Source organism: Microplitis mediator, chromosome 7 (genome assembly GCF_029852145.1).
Source record: "Microplitis mediator isolate UGA2020A chromosome 7, iyMicMedi2.1, whole genome shotgun sequence".
NCBI lineage: Eukaryota > Metazoa > Arthropoda > Insecta > Hymenoptera > Braconidae > Microplitis > Microplitis mediator.
Window position 1 is genome coordinate 1,236,464 of NC_079975.1, and position 20,840 is coordinate 1,257,303.

Here is a 20,840-nt window from a genome sequence, read left to right on the forward strand (position 1 = left end):
TTTGGCATAAAAAAATGTTTTTTTTGCCGACAGGTTAAATTATTTAAAGACTGGAAATTTAATTATTTTTTTTAAATATTTAAATTTTTATTGCAATAATAAATTTAAATTGTCATTGAATAATTAAACCAAATTATTTTTTTTTGTATTTATAGACTCGAAATAAAAAAGACAATTATTAGATATTTCAATAAAGAGTAAATTAAAAAATTTCAATTAATTGATTAATTTAAAATCGTATCAATTTTTTAAACAAAAAGTTTTTCATATTCGAATTATTTTAAAAGTCCAGGCAATAAATTTTGTAAAATGGCGCCACTGCATAATCAAATCGTCTAGCAAAAAAAAAATGTCGTATATATATTTTAAAAAATTGATTTAATTCGAGACCAGCGAGTAAACTTCTCAACAATTACAATAAATGATATTTAGCTTAATTGAGTGTCGTTAAATTTACTTAATTATTGTAAGGAGGTTTAATTAATAAATTTTATTAAAACAACCCGACAATAATTAAACAAATATCAAACTTTATAAAATAATTGGTCATAAATTATTTATTAATTAAACCCCATTGTCTTCCACACAAATATTTATCTTACATCTAATTAATCATATAATATTTATATTAATAATTACCATTAATTCGTTAATTACTCAACATATCTCTCATTGAAACCTTCAATATAATTATTATCATCATTAATATTATTATTATTATTATTATTATTATTATAATTATTTGTTTTTATTTATTAATAAAAGGACAATTATTTACTTATGCCAACATCCAGGCGCAATTTAATTAGCAAAACTTATCTTCGTTACCAATTTATTAATTAATTAATAATAATAACAATAATAATAATAATAATATTTACCATCAATTGACTTATTACCTAATTAATTAATTTAATTATCAAAGTTCTCGTGGCAACAATATCGTGGATGGCTTCAAGTCGATAATTATTAATTATCAATTAAATTAAATAAATATTTATAAATTAATAAATATCGACAATTTAACGACAAGTTAAATTTATATTTTTATTTTTCATACTTTCTTAAGTTATAAGTCGTTGACTCTGTTGGCTTTGATTGATTGCTCTCGTGCGTCAAGTATCAATCAATTTTTAAATATTTTATTTATTTATTATTTTTTTCAACGAGTCCTGAGTAAGGAAGAATTTAATTTTATTTATTTTATAAAAACCGGTGTCTTTAAATTAAAATTAAATTCAACTGTCAAATAAATAATGATATTTATTTCTAGTGAAGAAAGACGCTGGTTACAGACCTCGTTGTGTGCGGAGGAAGCTCGGGGACTTCTTCAGAAGTCCCCTCGTATCCCTATGCGCTCAATCCGAGGCGATGGATTTTAGCAGACAAAAAATTGTGAAGAACGAAAACTATCGGCTTGGGGCAGCTCTCGAGGTCCAGCTCCTGGAGGAAAAATAAAATTTTAACTCAACTGCTCGACAAATTTAGATCTTTACGATACTGGGGAGTCTATAAGGCGGAAGGCGAAAGGACCAGAGGGCAAGAGGCCGAGAGGAGTGAGGAGTGAGGAGTGAGGACTGTGTGTGTTTCTTTTGAGAAAAATTTCCCGCGGATGTGAACGCTCGAGGACAGAGAACTGAGAGCTGCTCTGGGCTTTAGTGGACTCTCTGGACTCAACTGGACTGTGGACCGTCAATATTTACGTTTCGACGATGGCTCTTACGTCCCATATGTATATATATGTATATAGCTATGGATAAAGGGTGTTTCGAATGAATGTATCAAGTGTACAAACATTGTTTACTGTCACGACAAATAAATACTTGACAAATTTTACTGCTAATTCTTGTGATTTTATTGTCCATGCACTTGATTGATTATTTATTACTTCAGTTTTTTTTTTATTATAAAGTGAGAAGTAAAGAAAATTAATTTTCGTCATTAATTATAAGATTAATTTCGATTTAAAAAATTTTTTTATTCAGGTTACGGTGGAAAAAAATTTTGAATTTCACGTCAGAAAATTGGCAACTTAAAAAAAAATTTCACTAAAATTGTTTTGTTAAAAGAAAAAAAAAATTTGTCACTTTTTTACCAAATTTCGTTTAATGGAAAAAAAAATTTGACGACTAATCAGGAAGTGGGTAAAACTTAATAGGAGAATTAGTTGTTAATTTAACGTTTTATTGAAAGCAAATGATAATTAAATTACTTAATAGGTTAATAAGGAAAGTGAATAAACTTACAAGCTCATTGTCGTCGTCAATAAAGTCGAGCCATAGCAATCTGGAGCCATCATCAGCAGACAGTCTCAGTTTGTCGAAAGACCGTTTCCAGAGCGGGGCCGGTGGGGATCCCGGACTAGCTCCGTTGACGGGTCTTGCACCTGCTGCGTAGAGCATAAAACCTTCTTCGGTGTTGACGACCAGTTTACACGGTCTACCTTGCCATAAACAGCCTGTTTATTTAAACATTAATGTCATTCATCCGCTGACATTATTTATTATTAATAATTAATTAATTACATTTTAATCTTATAATTAATAAACAACTGGGTATCGAGCCTTCACTCCATCGAAATAATAAATGAAAATAATAATAAACAATAAATCATTACTTCTAGACAGTTGTATTAGCAGACATTGAACATAACTGATTGACCAGCGAAAATATTTTTATATATATATATATTTTTATTATTACCCTTGGCAACGTAACGGAAGTATCATTAATCACAAGTGTCAATATTTGCGCATGCAAATTTAACGGCAATATTGTTTTTAGTTATTAAAAATATTCTCACTGACTTTGATTGATTTAAAGTTTTTAAAATTACCACTTATGTACAGTAAATAATGAATATAAACAAAGTACTTACGGACAGTGTATTCACGTAACGAGAGAGCTGCTGTGTGACACCCTTGAACTATTGCCCTCGCCCAGGCAGCTAAATCTCTTCGCGTTTCAGCCCTCAGGTGATGTGTAATAACCCCGTCTATGGTGCCAACACGTACTGCAAATGTTGCTCCGTTCATTGTTCCGCTATTACTGCTGCCGCTGCTGGACCCGGCTTCATTATTTCTTGTTGACGATGAAACGAGTCTGTGACATATTTTAGTTTTTTTTTCATTCGTTTGATTTTTAATTTTATTTTACATATAAAGAGGACACTCAGTCTGATATTTTTTTTGATCAGACTATAGATGTCCTGAAAAAAATCCTACACTGTAAAAAATCACCGGGGTAAGTCCAAGCGGTGTAGGTGTTAAAATTATCGGTGTTAAATTTACCCCCGAAAGTGGTGTGAAAATGCCGCCGCCACCGGTGTAAATATTCTAGACCGGTGTTAAAATAACGCCGCTGCCGGTGTAAATATTCTGTACCGGTGTTAAAATAACGCCGCCACCGGTGTAAATATTCTAGACCGGTGTAAATATTCTGGACCGGTGTTAAAATAACGCCGCCGCCGGTATAAATATTCTGTACCGGTGTTAAAAAAAATTCTCCGGTGTTAAAATAACACCGCTGCCGGTGTAAATATTCTAGACCGGTGTTAAAATAACGCAGCCGCCGGTGTAATACTCCAAGCGGACGCAATTTACCCCCCTTTTACACCGGCATTACTCCACTTTTACACCTATTACCCCGCTTTTACACCGGTTTTACTCCGATTTAACACCGATTTTACTCCGCTTTTACACCGGTTATCCCGCTTTTACACCGGTTTTACTCCGCTTTTACACCGGTTACCCCGATTTAACACCGGTATTTTTAACACCGGTGTATTACTCCTCTTACACCGGTGTAATTTTATTTTTACACCGGACGGAGTTAAAACGAGTCCATTTTTAACACCGCTCTTTTTACAGTGTAGAGATTAATGGATTATTTTTAAAATGTCTAAGCTGTGGAATTCGAAATTAGGTTTTTTTTTTTTCTTCAGTTATTGTTTAATTTTTATTTCCAGATGTTGATATAAATGAAATATTTTTAAGAGGAAATAAAATCGATGTTATATAGAACTGAGGGGGCTTGGGGATGAAATCACCCGGTATGTGCGCAAGCAAGGAGAGAAGTAAAGGTATGAGGTCCACAGAGAACCATCGAGCTTGAGTAGTCCCTCTGGAGCCTGGCCAATAAACTTGTTATTCCTGCCCGTATTTGTATGAGCGCACCAGCCACTAGCACACACTCCCCCTCCGGACTTCCACCCCCTGGTGTTTCTGTACCGTACAGATAAAACTTGCAGCTAAGCAAAATGATTGGGTGAATTATCATTAAAGTTAATCTACGGTCACCGATGGCACATTATTATGATAATAATGGACACTGGGTATTTTTTATCGCCCTAATTGCATCGTGGAAATAATCTCTGGTAATGGGGAAATAATCTCGAAATGAAAAACGAATTTTTTAATCGATTTCATTAATTATTATATTTCTTTTTGTTACCATAAATTTGATTATTTGAGGGAATAAATCAAGAGAATACACACTGCAATTGTACTCACTGAGGCCATAAATAAAATTGAGAATTGGAAATTTATCTGAGTCACGTGAAAATAAAAAGTAAAAATTTAAAGTCTTGGGAAAGGAGGTCAAGTAAATGGTTATCGATTGTTCTCTGCAAGTGATTCACTAGCTACTGGTAGGAACTGCAAAAAAAAAGTTAAGAAATAAAATTATCAGCGGAAAAAATTCCAGCCGCAAATCACTTCCGGTTCGACTGGCGATCTAATGAAAATGGAGGTTTAATTTTGCTAGGGCCGACTTGTTATTTGGAAAATAAACTCCCGATAGGATGATAAAAAATTATTGGCTTTAAAATACACACATATATAGAAAGTATAATAAAAATTTTATTTTATATTTTAAATTTGAATTTATTTTCAATTCTCTTTGTTATGACCGAGAGTTATGGGGAGAGGGTACGGAGATTGTGGATAGTTATACAGTTATACGGCCGTTGAATTATTCCCGTATAGAATATTGCGAGGAGCGTTGAAGGCACGGGAAGTGAGAGCTGTAGGAGGAGGGAGGGTGAGACTGGCATTGAATGGAGATTGAAAGCTAAATAAAAATAAATTTTAGTTGGACTTAATGGCGCAATAACGGGTACGAGTGCGGAAAATTTTTTAATAATCGTACAGCAGATTTTCACCGTCGCCGAGTGTTTAACGACTTGTGCATCTGTACATTTTATATATATGTACAAATATATATATTATATGTAGTTACGTAAATCAATCTAGAATTATACGTGCAGATGGCTTTCGATATTTATGAAGATCGTTAATTTTTGTTTATTAAAAAATAAAAAATGCTGTGTAATTAGACGTTCGCGAATAATTTCAACTTATGGAATAACGTGGAACGTTAATTGGTATCCCCAAAGGCTAAAAACCTTCGATCGAAGCCGTAGTTTCAGCCAAATACAGAATTCTATAGAAAATCTAGACTCAATGGCTTGGAAAAAAATTTTTTTTCCATTCTTTTGTATGCCAGAGTTCTTCTAAACAACTTGTCTGAAATCAACGACAAAACTTTTAGTCGAGAATGAGGTTCTGATTAGCCAGGGGCCCAGGGTATAGACCAGTCCATAACTTCCTGCTTTTTTTGAGCTACTTGGTTTCGAAAACGTCATTTTTAATACAATTTCCAACTTAAACTTTCACACACACACGTACACATTCGGACATGACTCCGAAAATAGGCAGGTTAGTTTCCTAGGACCTCAAAACGTCGACATCCGACGAAAACTCAATTTTCGAAAATCGGGGTGAAAACGATTTCTCGAACTTTTGGGAAATTGTCGATTTTCGTAGCGAGAAGTTAAAAAAATTATATACCCGAGTCGAAATATTAGACGTAAGTTGAACGTTCTTAACGTTTTAAACGTGAATTGAACGTTTTGAAAGTAAATTAAACGATTTTTTTGTATTTTAGTTCGTAAAAAATTTGTAATTTCACGAGTTATGATTTTAGTTTAATGATAACATTAATTAATTTATTTCAATATTTGTAATCACAATTTTCATAACCTTGATATCATAATATATGAACAGATATACATATCTAGTGTTAAAGATAGATATATGAAACTGAAAAAAATTTTTTTTCAATATACAAATTTCTTATTTAGGAGCCAGAAAGCCGGACGACAAAATTTTAGGGAATTGGCGTGATTATAATCCAGGAGTACAAAATCGATAAAAAAATTTTTTTGTATGTTTATGTTTTTTTATTGTAAGTCTAAATCGGTTTTAGTTACGTTTTTGATTTATGATACTCCAATCTACGTTTTGAATAAGTTGAAAGCTGTCAAATTGAATTTTTAATGTCCAAAACGTTCAATTTACGTTCAAAACGTTAAAAACGTTCAATTTACGTCTAATATTTTGACTCGGGTAAGTGTGGTAATTTTATTTGGCTCTCTAATTATTGATTGTAAAATAAAAATAAAAATTAGTAATGAAATAAATAAATTTAGTGAGTCTATAAAAGCGCAATAAAAAAATGATATTTTATATAGTGAGTATTTATTTATCATCTAGATCAGCAGCAGAGCTGAAGCAGAATAAAATGGAATAGAATATAAGCGAAGAGAGAAGAGTTTACCGAAAAAGCATTTGGTGTAATGCACGGCCGTGGTGCTGCCGAGGTACCAATCAGCAATTGTACCACGGCGTGTTATGAATTGGCCGCACTGGGTTAACGTCGTTTTAGCATCAATTTGCTGCGTTATTTTGTTACGTACAATAGGCGGTACAGGTGCCAGCAGCCGAGGGCCAGGGGAGCCAGCAGGGACGCGAAATTGTTGAGGCCGAAGAGGGGGAGTGGAGGTTTCGTTTAAATATATGGTCTGACAAAAATGTATCGTTATCACGAATTGCCCCCAGGAGTTTTCTCACACCAGCTCCGGTCCTGTGTACATATATTGTGACACCTGATACAAAACCATATACTGTTTATTTATTCATAACAACCTCATTTCAACGATCATATGCAGCGATACTCTTCTTCCCACCCTCGTCCACTTACTCGCTCATTCATCCACCCTCTCTCCTTTGCGCTGGGTGTGAATAAAAAAATTAATTATTTATTCTCGTAATGGAATTGAGTGTTATTTATGTCCCGCTGAAATTAGCTCTGCACTACCGATGCAAAAAATATAATAATGATAATACTCCTGATAAATAAATTATTTTGTTTATAGAGGGGGAAATAAAGATGATATTAATGATGATAAAGATACTTTGCAACTGAAATTCTTTATAATTCTGTGGGTCGAAATTTTCTTTACTTTGCGTTATATAATTTTCTTTTTCCGGGTAAATAAATGAAAAATGATGATAATAAATTATTTTCTATGTGTTTAAGATATTGCCGAGGGTAAGGTTCGAGAGAATTCTTTTTTTCTTTTTTATTGAAAAGTTATTAATGATGAAAAATTTTTGGCTGAATTTCGGAGTTTAAATCATTTGATTTAAGAATTTTTGTTAATTACTTTTTGTGCCGAAGGCTCTGCCAGTATGAAATTTAAAAAAAAAATAGAGAGAAAAATTTTTTTTTTAGACACATCACAGACTCATGTCTCTGGAAAGTTTTTGGGAATCTCTTCTGTTGAGATCCAGTTAAGGTTCTGTTGACTTTTTCCAAAAATTATCATTTTACAATAATTTTGAAGGCCCTATTAGTGGAAAATTATTTTAAAAAATGGAGAAAATTTTTTTTTAAAGTCTAGACCCATCATGTTTCAGACATGGATCTGGAATGGAAACTGCAAATTAAATTTTCGCTCACTTGAATATAAAACAATTAAATTTAAAAAGTTTTAAATATCGGGAAATGAGGCAGAAAAAAGTCAGAGTTTAAGTAAATAAAGACAAGTTTATCTCAAATTGAACATCGTTATAAAATAAAAAAGTTATATTACTGGAATCGAGGTATTTTTTGTTCATCAATTTTATTTTTTATCCAAACTCTTGTTTGAGTTTAAGTTACTTTGTTCTTTTCTTTAATTCTGTTTTTTGTCTTTGGCTCAGTTTGGCTCTTTTTTGTTCTCCGAGTTTTCCGTCTGTTTTCCCAGCGAATGAGAGCGGGCTGATACGTGACATCATCCGCATGTAAATGAGTCCGCATCGCGCGTTCCTCGACCCGATTCCCGCGAGCGCGCATTCGAGAGCCCAAGATAACCCCGTGGGGATGCGCCTCGGACAGTCAGCCGAAAGTTTATTGGGCGCCAGTACACCGGGGAAATCGACAGCACACTTGGCTATATTGCAACTACGTGCGATACGCGACCGATTTCTATTCCTATCGTTTTCTCATCCATACTCTTCGTTTATCTATTTCCTATATATATTTATTTCCAATAAACACCAGAGTTTAATTTTAAATTTTAAATTTCTTATCATCAAACTTTTTTTCAATTATCGGACTACTTATTTTTGCCAAAAAAATTTGAAAAATTTGGATATACTGAAGTTAGCCGACGTCTTATAATTTTTAGATTTTTTAAAAAACGCCAAATTACAAAAAAAAATATTTTGAAAAATTGCACCCGTAGTTTTTAAAATTTTCTACATGTGCAAATTTTTAGTTTTTTTAATTTGTAATCGTCTTGTTGAAAAAAAAAATCCGAAAATTGCTAATTGTCTGTTAACTCGATTTTTTTTTTCTTTTGTTTAAAAATTAGTAGTTTCAGTTTGTAAAAAAAAAAATGGGGCAAATTGATCAGTCCAAACATGCAGCCAATTAAAATTATTCTGTAAAAATTTTATTTTCTACAACCATGGCTCATTTTGCCCGGGGGTCAGCTTTCGAGTTTTTAATAAAATAATTTAGCTAGCAAACAAAAAAAAATAATTTTTCAGGTGAAAAACACGAGACCTTAGCGTCCAATTATTTTTCTGTTGTAAAAAAAAAAAAAAAAAATTTACTTTAAAAATATAAAAATAAAGTTGATAATAAAATGAAAATGATGTTTATTTAAAAGGCTCGTAAAAAGAGGTAATGAGTAAATAAATAAAACATGGGGATGACGAAGGTGCACTTGAAACTCTGTGTCCTCAATATAGTTGTGTAAAGAGTATAGTGTATGGTGTATAAGCATCGTATTTGCAGATCACGTACAAGCTTGGAGCAGTGCTCGGTTTGTTTGACGAGGGTAGACCGGCTGACGATTAATCACTTGCTATTAATTAACCGAGAATCGGGTCCTCGCCCCTCTCCCCAAGTGTGCTAGCTCTGCGCCCTCGGCGTGCAGCCCGGCGACTTGCACGTCTGTCTCCTATCCGTGGCGCGCTGCCCGGCTCATCCACGGACTTGGATCTATCGGCGGAGGTCCGGCGCGGGTCCGCGGGTTAAGCGCCGAGAAGCTCGCCCAGTCACGGTCCTTGGGTTTTACAATCTACGCTCGTTAATTATACGCCAGCGTACACGTTTTATCGTACACATCGGATAGATAATCATCAGCAAATACACTCATTTACACACTCGGGTTAAAAAAATTGTTTTCTCTATCATAATAATGATCGGGTGATAAAATTAACGAGTTTTCTGTTGATGGAATAAATTTTTTACTGTTTTTATTCTTTAAATTTTTATAGCTGGGAAACTGTGAGAGATACGATAAAAGTGGATAGAAATGAATTTGTAGCTTATTAAATTTACTTCAAAAAAGGTCATGACAAAAAAATCCGTAGAGTTGATAGTTTAGTAGAGAGAGATAAAAATACATGAGAGGAAATGTTGACGATTTATTTTTACACATTTTTTTTTTTATGCAGATTAAAATTAATATTTCTCAAAAACTAAGAGAGATACAATAAAAATGTATTAAAATGATTTTGTAGCTCGTTAAATTTACTACAAAAAAAGTCATTACAAAAAAGTATGTAGAGCTGATAGTTTACGAGCTAGAGATGAAAGTATGCAAAGCGACGTTAATGACTTGTTTTTACTCAGATATTTTTTTTTTATGATCACTAAAATTAATATTACTCGAAAACTATCTGAGTTACGGTAAAAATGAATGAGTGCGATTTCGTAGCTTATCAAATTTGCTGCAAAAAAGATTCAGTAAAAAAATACGCAGAGTCAATAGTTTAGGAGATAGTGAAAAAATACCGAAGGAATTTTAAAAATAAATATTTTTCGTGACAAGTCTGCAGGAGGGATTAAATGGTCGGTTAATTACCCCATTAATAGCATCCTACCGGCTATTAGTATTATCACAAATCGGTAACTCATTATTGAGTTGTCCTCGGACCTTCCTCAGTGCAGCAGCAACTCGTATCCTCATAAAAATTTTCATAAGCTCAATATGTTAGCGTGAGGATTACGTGGTCCGTGCACGTAATCGTCGGCAAGCCTTGTACCTGCTAATGTCGACGGGGATGTAATGGTCTTAATTAAAATGGCGGTCTAACGAACATCTCGCTAACTGCCGTAATCCGGGAAGGGCGCCCAGGAGCAGCCACATGTAATGCACATCCATGGGAGTGAGCGAGATCGGATTTTATAAGTGCGAAGGAACGTAAGAGAGAATGAGGTGGCAGCATACCATTGCGCCTCATTGGTAATCCGGTACTCGTGTCTCACTAGTGTACCAACTCAACTCCACACACTGGTCTACTCGTATCTGCATGTACAGTCGGGGCTCGAGCTGAGGATGAAGCCAGAGGATGAGAATGAAAATGAGCAAGAGCGAGAGCAAGAGGATGAGCAAGAGGATGAGAAAGAGGATGAGACTAAAAATAGGTATAGAGCAGAGTGAGAGGATTTTGTCCTAGAGACAATCTGTCGCACGTGCAAAATACGTTTTACGTGTATGTCACGATAACGCCCCACGACGTATATAGTAACACAAAAGCGACCTGAAAAGTAAGTTGGCACTGTACCGAATACCGACCACGGGAATTGAGCCTCGGGACACTTTGGGAAAGCTCTCGCTCGCCCCGACTCAGCCTCACGTCACTGACAAAGGAAACAAAGACTAATAATACCCGACATTTTGACTTTTTGTTAGGATTTTTTAGTCTCACCTGGTGGCTATAAGTGGACACGTGATGCTCGGTGACGCCCAAGCCTCCGGGCTCCAGGGCGCGCATTCATAGAGCCTCAGCTCCCGGCTTGATACTGCCCCGAAGACGCTCCGCCATCCCCCGGCGCAACTGACACCGATGTAACTCCCGGCGACTCGAGACATGCTCGTACTACTGCCGGCCCCGTCTTCGCTGCTTTCACTCGATGCTCGTCCGTTCTGCAATTAAAGTCATTATTTCAAGATTATTCAATTAGTTTGCCCGAACTGTCTAGACGCCAGCCGGTTTATTAAATAAACACCACCGGATGCCATTAAACAGCCATTATCATTTTTACCACAATACTTTCCTCCATTTTTTTATTTACCTCATGCACATTCAAAGAAAATAACAATTATTTGTTAGTCGTAACAAATATTTTCATCTGGTGAATTTAAATTTCCTTGGCAGTTTTAAAGTTATTATTATTATTATCAATTTAAATGCACCAGTATTTTATATATTTATTTTAATTTTAATATTCACTTAACGTTCTGTGTAAATTTTATTTTCCATTACACATTTTTACAGGGCGTGAAAAAATTTAACAAAAGCCTGCCGGTGCTGTATACTTCCGTTGTAAACAAATATTTCATATTTCGAGTTTGTAAAAATGATAGTCGTTATATTTTTTATATATATTTAGTATTGAGCGCCAGGAGGTACGAGAGAGGAGAGACAAGAGTCGAGAGACAGGGGACAAGGTTAAAAAAATTTTCAGTTTCGATTTACCGCGGTCGAGTTGTTTGTACCGCGTTCAGGCTTTTTATGCATCGCAACACAATACCATATTTTATCGTATTTCGGTGTGCCGTCGATTCCGAGATCTATTTTCATGTAACATCGATGCGTATGTACGCTGCTGCAGATTGCGGACAATTCGACCGAATCGCAATCCAAGTATTTATTGAAACGAGAATAAAATGGCACACGCAGATGTACTCCCTCTGTTGGTTTGAGTTCATCTGCGTCTGTGTGTAAGTCTGTGTGCGTCAGCCAGTGGGTTAATACATAAATATAAATATATGTATGTATATAAAATACTATTGATAATATTATTTGAAATATGTCTACAGATAAATGTCTACATGCATGTACGTATATATTTATATATATTTCCATGTGCATAAATGTGATGAGTAACTCAATTCGCCCGTAAATGCCTTGATTATTTTACTGTATTGACTTCATCCATTGTTTGTAATCAACAATTCCAGATATATGATTGCCACATACGTTTTGTCTTTTTTTTTTTTTTTTTATTATTCTTTTTTTTTTGTTAATATTTTTTTATCACCGTTTTCACTGTTTGGCTTTAATTAACTCGGCAATCAGTGTTAAAAATTTATTTACCTTGTGCATAAAACTGAAATTTTATTTACAGAGAAAATTTTTTTCTTTTTATTGAGTGACGAAATTATATTTTGAATGGCAATTAAAAGGATTGTTATTTTAAATTATAATATTGTTTTAGCGGTTTATTGACAGGTAAAAGTCAAGGGATGGGGGATGGGGTGGGGGGTGTAGAGATGGAGGTGAATTTACGAAGGGAGATTGGAAAATTAAAAGCACGAGAGAAAACGCGGACGAACATCGATCCAAGTTAAATGGAGGTGAGCTTTGTCGACCTCGACCCTTGGTTAGAGCTCGGCTGTGTGCGTTGGTTTTATTCAACTTGAATGAATAGAGAAGCTTTTTCAGCTTCGGTGAAATAAACTTTTTTAGAGAAAACTTTAAATTAAAGGAGTTAAAAAATTATGTCATTTATTTATTCATAATAAGTGTATTTAAATGTTTACTTGTGTTGGGCATTAATTAGCGTTCTTAATTTGTTATTCATTTTTTTTTGAAACTCGGTTGGCGGGCTATGAAAATTAATTTAAAAAAATCTCATTAATTGATAGCTTCGAATTTAAAAAAGGAATTTTTATTGTACGGAGTCTAGTGATAGGGGCAAATTTGAATTTGGCGGGCAGCAAAAATAATTAGAGCTCTGAACGCAGCTTTACATAATTTGATAGTTTTAGCTCCGTTTTATAGTAATAAAAATTACTTGATTGCACGGGTGCCCAAATTCAAATCCTAGAAAGGACTAGTTCTTATTTTATTTCAAATTCGTCTGAGAAAAAAAAATAATGAACGTATTCAAGAAATTTTTGAATCGAACCTGAGTATGATTAGAAGCGACTTTATATTTTATATATGTATATATAATAATTGAATTTTCGAAAACTTGACTGTGTTTATCCGACGCGACTATAAAACAAACTTTGGACGTGTGTCAATTTTTAGGAATTGTTTATTAATACTCAAGGGATTTCCAAAGCTTGGAGTACTTTCCTTGCTAAATAATAATGAGATTATGTACTATTAAAGTTGGCTTGGAATAGTGGGATAAAGTGATTAAATATTAAATTAAATCGATTATTTACTTTAATAATCGTGTAATTATTGATGCAAGTGTATTTACTTAAGTTACGGAAGCTGGATAAACCATGTTTGAGCTGTTTCAATCCAAACTATACATTCTATGCCTTGTTTCTCCCTGTGCAATACAACTTTCCACTACAATGTGATATTTAAGGTAGTAGTCTGGTAACTCGCGCCGTTTTTCATGCTTCTTTTTAGGGGCCCTTTTTTTTAGAAGGAACAAATGAAAAGTTTTGCATTTTTAATATGTTTTTATTTACATCTTAAGGTAACAAAAAAAAATTTTTTTGAGGAAATTAAATAATTTATTATTATTATTATTGTCGCTTGAAGTTGACGCCTCAAAAAAAAAGCGCGTGGATGGCCCGGGTGATATTGACTCTTGTGGACATCCGAAATTAAAAATTCTTGATTAGTCTTAATCTATAGACATGTCATTCTCGTCGGAACTAGGATTATTAAATTTTATCGAAAAATAACAAAATGGCGAACTTTGAAAAAAAAAGTCATTTTTTTTTCGCATAAAAAGGGTTGTAAAATGAAAAGTTAGGGATGAAAAAAATTAATCCTAGTTCCGACGAGAATGACATGTCTATAGATTAAGACTAATCAAGAATTTTTGATTTCGGATGTCCACAAGAGTCAATATCACCCGGGCCATCCAAGCGCTTTTTTTTTGAGGCGTCAACTTCAAGCGACAATAATAATAATAATAAATTATTTAATTTCCTCAAAAAAATTTTTTTTTGTTACCTTAAGATGTAAATAAAAACATATTAAAAATGCAAAACTTTTCATTTGTTCCTTCTAAAAAAAAAGGCCCCTAAAAAGAAGCATGAAAAACGGCGCGAGTTACCAGACTACTACCTTAATGTTCTATAGACATATACATATGTGTAAAATGAGTTTCAAAGGGTACAGCAGGTCACGGCGGCCCTTGTAAGCCGCTGATTATATTTTGTAACTTTTGAACAACGGGTTCAAGTTTTTTCGATCTATCTCGAACAAGTAAAAAATTTTTGGTAAACTTTTGAGAGATTTCCTCATGCGCTGGAGGTCTATTGCCGCTGATGGTCTCTTCTGCTATCGAATTCGCAACTAATTATCACATCACACAGTAAAAAATTGTGTGTTAAAATCATTTTTCAACACAGACTATTTGTGTTAAAATTTCAACACAAAATTCGAGTAATATAAGAAGTAACTTTAACACTTTTTAAATGTTAATGGTGACACAAAAAAAAAATGTTAACTCTTATATTTGTACCATGGATTATTTTTAGGTTATCAAAAATGTCAACAATTAATATTTAACATTGAACTATTTTGTGATAGTGAACATGATCCTCAGGTTAGCAGACAGTTAACAATTTTAGAATTTTTTTATCAATAAATCAATTACGAAAAAAAAATAAAAATATGCTCATGTAGAAAAGTAAAAAGCTACAGATGCATTTTTTTTTTTTAAACAATACGAATCATGAACTTTGTCAACTTAATTTTTTTATGTCCAATTGAAAATAAATAAAATCAATGTCACAAAAATAATAACTAAGCAAAATTGATGCTTAATGGCGCTTCCCGCGTGAATAGAAGGAAGACATTTTTTTTAACACAATTCAACTGTCGTTTCAACACTTTTTTTGTGTTGATTTTAAAGTAACACTTAATAAATGTTGATAATATCGATTTTTGTACTAGGTAACACTTTTAAAGTGTTGAATAGGAGATCGATTGAAAATTTTAAAGTAACACAAAGAATTGTGTTGATTTGACACAAAATAATCAACACAAAAAATTTAACACGGACCGTTTTTAACACAGATACACAATATTTTTTACTGTGCAGAAAATAAATTTCTTAATATTGCGTCCTCTTTGAAGACACCGGGGCATGATGGGATATTCAGAAAATTTTCTCAAATAAAAACTTGAAAATTTTGACAAAAATAAATTTTCGCGACACCATCCGACCCGAAGTTTTTAAATTTCACGGTAAATTCATTTATTTCAAGTGAAATTAAATTATGTACGTAATTAAAATCAATAAAAAAAAATTTTCTGGCTATCATGTCTGAATTTTTTTTAATTTATTGAAAAACGACAATAATTTAAAATAAATAATAAAAATACGCGTTAAAATAAATATGAAATTATTATTTCTTTAGATCGCTCACGGGTTCCGGTTTTCCTTACATACATTTTATATTAAAAATAATTCATTAGCAATGTATACTCGGTAAAATACAAACACTGCTGTAGGAGTAATTAAAGTGCACAAAGAACATGAGAGGAAAGTGGAGCAAATGCAATTATTTTATTTTCTCCACAAAAAAACGTTACCGTAGTTTTTTAAAACATTTAGAGCTCGCGCACTTCAGTGTTTATTTTTATAAAATATATATAATAATATGTTATTTATTTTCTTAGTCCATTTATTCAATACCTCGAGTTTCATAAAATACGGAATGAATGTTTTTTTAATTTTTTCTGTTGAAGAGAAAAAATAAATAAATAAATAATAACAATGATAACAATATTACATCTGTCGTATATTATATTTATAAAACATTAAATATTGTTTTAATATGTTTATCATAAACAGGAAAAAAAGTGAACGGTTATACTCCTAATAATGTTCGTGCACATACGGTAAGAGTTGTAAAATTTAACCGGTAAATATATCTCGTGAAGCTATCGTTAAATTATATCGTTCAATGATGGGGGTATAAAATTTTTTTGGTATTAAAAAGTTGTTAAATTGGTACTTTACCTAAAAATAGTACATAAGTGAGTATCATTATATTTTTGAATAAATATATACATAATGGTAATAATAAAAATAGGGGAGCCGGTAATCGAGATGCTCGTGAGCTAAATTTGATTATAGAATTTTACAATTTATTTCAACTTTTATCGAAAAATCTGTACCATTTGGATATTTTTTATGAAAAAAAAAAAATTTAAGGAGAGTTCCGTAGAAAATTACAAATAAATATTTTCCATAGAGCTTCGGTAAAAAGGGATGCTGGAAAAACAATTCATTTTTTTGGACTTCAATGCGAAGGATCTTCAAGTTGTTTTATCGAATTCAAAGAAAATAGAAAAACTTTTTTGAAAAGTGGTGACGCACAGTCTCAATTTTTTCTGAGTATTGAAAATAAAATGAATTTTTTTTTTTTTTTTTTGTATTTATTAAATTTTCATGCCAAGGCATAGGCCAAATGGCAAAATGAAATTATACAGATGATCTTACAGCAGTAGAACAAATTTGAAAATGATCAAACAACAATAATACACTGTAAAAAGAGCGGTGTTAAAAATGGACTCATTTTAACTCCGCCCGGTGTTAAAATAAAATTACACCGGTGTAGGAGGAGTAATTCACCGGTGTTAAAAATACCGGTGTTAAATCAGGGTAACCGGTGTAAAAATGGAGTAAAATCGGTGTAATAGCGGGGTAAACTGCGTCCGCTTGGAGTACTAACTTTAAAAATTATAAAACACAAAAAATGTCAGTTCTTTATGAAAATTAATAAAGAATATTATTTATTAACAAGTATAGTGATCGAGTAAGTAAAAATATTCACAAAGTAAAATATTTTAACACCGGTAAAGAATATCTACACCGGCGGCGGGGTTATTTAAACACCGGTCTAGAATATTTACACCGGCGGCGTCGTTATTTTCACACCGATTTCGGTGTTGAAATTTAACACCGCCAATTTTAACACCTACACCGCTTGGACTTACCCCGGTGATTTTTTAGTGTACTATTAATTTAAATTTGAATCAATTACATAGACAAAGCTAAAATCAATAATAAGAAATAAAAAATTGAACGATATACCGTTACAAATTTCGTTAATTAAAATCTAGATTTAGTAGATAATCATACAACTTGTTTTTAAAGATCTCAATACTGCCTGATTTAATCAGATCTAAGGGTAACTCTTGCCAAAGACGGATAATTGACACAACAAATGATTGCTCGTATAGCACAGTAGAAAAGTATGGCATTTTAAAATTTACTTTATTGGCTGCCTGGAGAGATGGATAATAAATTATCTTAAATATTTTTCCCAATCTCCATTAAAGCTGCTTATTCTGCCCCAGAAAAAAACTGATTAATTTTTCATCGCTATTGTTTCATGTTTTATTAAAAAGAAGTTAAAAATCCTATCTCATCTCCATATTTCAAGTAAGCAAACTAAAAAAAATATTATTATAAAAAAATAATCACTACAAATTCCCGGAGGGTAGAAAAAGACCAATAATGCAGAATCGAACGGGTTATTAAAAGAGCAATAAAGTATTAAATTCACCGTTAGCAATAGCCAATAAGAAATCGATGATAAAAGTATATTTACCCAGTATGAAAACGCATATCCTTCATCATTTATTCCGCAGAAATATATATACATATATACACGCGCTGTTGACTGTTCATACAGCAGTCTGCGATCATCCTCAATTCATATTCTCAATGGAACAAGAATAGCAGAATAGAAATAGCCCAGCAGTGGCAGCCCTACACTGGCAGGTACCAGCCAGTAGTAATATAAGCGATAGGAGATATTCAAGTTGAAGCATTTCAAAAAGCCAAACTAAACTCTTATATACCCTCGTAACCCTCTTTCAAGTTTACTCGCACTCGTATTCCATTCTCCCCTCGATCTACCTTTTACTCCTTTTGCTCACTCCTCAAACTATCCAGGATCCTCTCGACTATCCTCCAACTCGTCAATCCATCAGCAATGCCCGGTAGTATGAGGTTTACTTAGCATTGCTGATGCACTATCCACTTTGTGGACTAAACAGAAAGAGAGTAACTCAAGAGAGAGATAGATAAATCTAGTAGCAGTTGAGCCCAGAATCCAAAACCATCGGCCACATTACGGCTTACAAACGTCCAGACTTTACCACACAAAGATTCCGATGGTAAAAGCAAATATTTGATGATACTTCATATATATACATCTATCACACATACACACCCACACATATATTTATATATGTATACATATATATAAATCTAGAGGTGCACTAATTAGTTGATTATTGATACGAGCAGTTTGTCCTGATTGCAAGCATACACTTTGCCATCTCATCAGTCTACCAGAGGGCTACTGAATTGAGTTTAACCATTAGTTAAAAGCAATTTATTTGCAGCGAACTTAATGCTTTTCATTGGTACGATCATCATCAATGGAGAGCTTTAACTTTTTCTTAGTTAAACAACCTCGAAAGCTTTTTTATTATTAAGAACAGCGAGGGAAATGTTTAATAACAAAAATAAATTAAAAATTATAGGAGGAGTCTGAGGCTGAGGAGGAAGAGGAAGTGGTTGGAAGTAGAAGTGAATTGTAAAGATAGGTCATGCTTTTAAAAAGAATTGAATCAGTCAATAGCTTTTATCAGGAGCACGTACTACGGCGGAGTGGCGAACTAATGAAATGAAAATGGCACCTGACCAGTGCTACCAACATAAAGTGAGCGTGTGCAGAGGAGCAGTAGAGGTGACAGGCTCCGGTTTCAATCGACTGTGTGTGTGTGTGAGTGTGTGTGTGTATTGGTTATGGCGATGAACGTTTCCCAATGACTACAGCGACTAACACACTTCTATCTCCATTCAATTTCACACTAGACGGAACATACTATCCCTGTCTATGTACCGATATAGTCGAGCATGATTAATGGACACACAACCGTATTATATCTATCGAATGCCTTTTACTATCTATCGTTTTTGATATTCCTGTTTGTTTGTGTCTGTATATATTTTACTATTTTTTTGTATATGCTATTAATTTATTGCGTTTAATAAATTGTGTTAGGGTAATGATATTAGTATCGATAGCTCTACTCGACTATTATTTTAAATTTATTTATACGAAATTATTATTTGAATTTCCCGCGCAATGCCGCGTTTTAATTAGATCCTATTTTTTCATTAACAAAATTTATAGATCTATTTACCGGTGAAAATTTACGGGTCCGAAGCTAAAAAGGCAGTTGGCAACCCTGTCATTGTAAATTTTTACTCTAAAAGAGATCTAAGGGGTAAATAATTTGAAGTTTGAAAAAATGAAAAAGGGGAGGGGGATTATTTTTTTATTTATTTATCAGCGAGAGTTGAAGAGGTTTGTTTTGTTGGCGAAGGAAAAGTATGAGTTTAAACTCGACAGAACAGGAGTTTTATACAAGTTGTGATTCGCGCTGATACATAATGTTCTTAGTTATATATTTTTATTTTAGTTTTCACTGAGAACTTTTATGCGACACTGTAAAAAAATAACTTCTTTCAGAGCACAGCGATAATAAAAATGTTCGCTTGTGTGTACTTTGGTGTTAAGCTGATTTTTTACTTATAAAAAGCTTTTTGTTAAAAAGTTTATTATATTTTTTTATCGGGTATTACCTTCATATTTCATCTATTCATTCTATTTGAGGGGCAAAAAAATTTTTACTCCTATCGAAATTTTGAAAGTTGACTAATTTCGCTGAGCTAAAATCCGCAATTAATATTTTAATTGTTTATTATTTAAATATTGTTATTATTATTGTGATTACTGAAACAATAACGGCGTGAAATTTCCAATAATTTATTGACAAGTGTGGGGTCTATAGACTGTGGAACGTGGAGCTAACTATCGCTTAGTAAGACGTGCAAATGGGTTGAGTCAGAGGGCAGCAATCAGGTGGGCAAATGCCAATCAATTATGTGTGAACGACATGAACCTTGCGCCCCTTCCGGCCCCTTTGGCCCCACGTACCACCTTGCCCCTTTATCAATACGCCGAGTAGGACGACGACGACGATAACCAGGGTTGGGTGGCACTTGATATATCAGTTATCGATTCACTCGCACGCTCGACCACGTTCATGAGCGGTGCTTTGCACCTGACAATTCCCCTATAACTATCTTCTGCCCCTTTTCAGAGCCATTCCGAGCCCATTTCCCATTTCCTACCGTATCTCAGCCCTTTCCAATCCACTTGCCCATTCATCAAAATTATTTTTCATTCATCCAATCTAATCTTTTCTTAAAACTCCCTTTTGATTCCCCAACACTTTTTCTTATTTCCATCAGCCATTTCATTCATAAATTACTTTTTAACTTCTCTGATCAGTTTTCATGTTCTCTGATTTATTTCACTCCCGAATAAATTTTTTTCTCAGTCGCTTGATCCGGAGCTTTTTCAGCTGCCCGATCAATTTGTCAATGACCGATTCCTTTATAACTTCTGGCAGATGTTAAACATCCGTAAGAAAAAAGTATTAACAAGTAATTCCGAAGAATTTGATTGATTATTTGTAACT

The 20,840-nt window shown here is 33.3% G+C and overlaps 1 protein-coding gene across 2 annotated transcripts in view; it reads right to left on the bottom strand.

The window, feature by feature from the left end:
• Window positions 1–294: 294 nt before the first annotated feature.
• Window positions 295–20,840, bottom strand: part of LOC130671646 (beta-1-syntrophin) — a 154,905-nt gene continuing 134,359 nt past the window's right edge. The window contains exons 5-8 of one of the 2 annotated variants that reach the window (XR_008990547.1): window positions 11,049–11,266; window positions 2,879–3,102; window positions 2,247–2,439; window positions 295–1,443 (exon numbers count right to left, since the gene is read on the bottom strand). Coding sequence is in view for 1 of the 2 variants with exons in the window: in XM_057475683.1 (XP_057331666.1) it covers window positions 1,351–1,443; window positions 2,247–2,458; window positions 2,879–3,102; window positions 11,049–11,266 (747 nt within the window). In the remaining variant the exon portion in view is untranslated. Of the gene's footprint in view, window positions 1,444–2,246; window positions 2,459–2,878; window positions 3,103–11,048; window positions 11,267–20,840 lie in introns of both variants that reach the window. The other variant, XM_057475683.1, reaches the window with a different exon arrangement.